The following is a 1,851-nucleotide window of genomic DNA, read 5'->3' as shown; positions in this document are numbered from 1 at the left end:
TCATTTCAGAGTCCTCCCACCAGCAGCAGGTTCAGCCAGGGCCTCGGGGACCACGTCCCACAGAGATGGACAGCATCGACCACTTCATCCCCAGAGCCACCAGTATCTCAGTAGGTTATGAACCAAGGAGAGGAGTCTGACACGAAGTGTGGAAATCATTATCATTGGTGACACCCTGGCCCACAGTTCAGTACAGTTCAAAAAGAGATTAAACCACATTATCATTGCATTTCTGCAGGGGATGTGTTGGTCAGATGTCCATAAGGAAGGGTCAGGGTTAAAACGCTTCACCTGGGAAGGGAGGGGGCGGGAGGCAGCTCATCTCTTTCTGCACTACAGCTCCAGCTGATTGCCTGCAGGTTCTGGCACTGCACTGCTGCAGCTCACATGGAGAGCATCGCCTCTTGCCTCTCAGATAGGTTTCTAGGTTTTCTCTTTAAGAAAGTGTTGGCTTAAACTCCGCAGCAGCTCAGGGAGAAGCGCTGGCGGTGTGGGCTCTCCTCCACCTGCCCATTCAGCCCAGTCCCAGTCCCTGCCCAAGTAGATAAGCTTTACCAGAAGCAGGCAGGATCACGCAGGTGACTGAGAAGAGCTGTTACGGTGTGTATGTTTATAGGAGCTGTGCACTGAGGTACATTCAGAAATATGACAGATTTTTTCCCCTCCACTTTTAGACCTATGAATAAATATAAGCAAACACATGGCTACTTTAATAATTATGTTTTATTGTTTCCTTGAGTTTGAAAGCACACAAAACTTGAAAAATATCCCTAAATTGAAATAACTGTAATACACCACCAGAAAAATAAAGGCCTGATTCTACAAAGTGTTACTCATGCAAGCAAACCTAAGTCCTAATATTCCCGTTGACTTCAGGACTCTAAATTCTGCCTAAAACTGTGCTAAGCCCATGGTGCAGGGGCCAAAAAATATAATCCTTTGAGTTCCAGACAATATTTTATGCACATGTATATATATGTATATATGCATATGATACATACACACATATATATGTTCCTTTGAGCTCTAGACAATATTTTATGTACATATATGTATGTATGTAGACAATACGTATATATCCAATAGGTATGTAGACAATACATACATATATTCATATACAATATATATGTACATGTGTATATGTGTGTGTGTATACAATATATACATGTAAGTGCTTCTGCTCTACAATTCACCATAAACATGACTGGGACAGAGAAGGACCAAAACTTATGAAATGCTCTGAGTCTAAGAATGGAAAGCTGAACCCACGCATTACTTCTTCACCTGGCAGTGATCACTCCTCCTTTGCCTTTAGCTGTTTGCAGTACTCCCGGGGTGGGGACTAAAATAAATTGGACGCAGCTCCATCAAATTCAATGAAATTTGGCTAGCATCAAGGGGGCCTCAAGAAGCGTTAGGCTCCATAGGTACCCCTCATATAGGTATGTGTGAAGACAGATGCTACTCTGAGCCCATCTATACGGACAGTGCCTTTAAGTGCACCCTCTCTGCAGGGTAGTGGGGCATATGGGAGAGCCGCAGCCCCAGCCGCTGCCCACCCTTGCCGGCGGGTACCTGGGGGTCCCCCCAGACCTTTATCGCCAGTCCCAGGGCTGGGGACTGGGGTGGCTCTGGGCAGGGCTGCGGGGAATCGGGGGACTGGGTGACATCCCACTCTCCCCGTGAGAGCCGCGGATCCCTGGCTGGCCACCTGCACCTCACACCAGCGCCATGCCGTCCGTAACGCAGCTGCATTTCTCAACGATCATGTTGGGAAACTCGGCTGCTTCGATCTCGGTGCGGTTGCCCCTCTTGATGAGGTACATCATGGGGAGCGGGGAGCTCTCCGCC

The 1,851-nt window shown here is 47.7% G+C and overlaps 1 protein-coding gene across 1 annotated transcript in view; it reads right to left on the bottom strand.

Annotated features, from left to right (window-relative positions):
- Positions 1–1,718: 1,718 nt before the first annotated feature.
- Positions 1,719–1,851, bottom strand: part of LOC104079728 (left-right determination factor 2-like) — an 18,661-nt gene continuing 18,528 nt past the window's right edge. The window contains exon 7 of the mRNA XM_009581865.1: positions 1,719–1,851. Coding sequence (XP_009580160.1) covers positions 1,719–1,851 — 133 coding nt within the window.

This window comes from Fulmarus glacialis, unplaced genomic scaffold (assembly GCF_000690835.1).
Source record: "Fulmarus glacialis isolate BGI_N327 unplaced genomic scaffold, ASM69083v1 scaffold4717, whole genome shotgun sequence".
Lineage (NCBI taxonomy): Eukaryota > Metazoa > Chordata > Aves > Procellariiformes > Procellariidae > Fulmarus > Fulmarus glacialis.
This window is presented reverse-complemented; position numbering and strand designations above follow the sequence as displayed.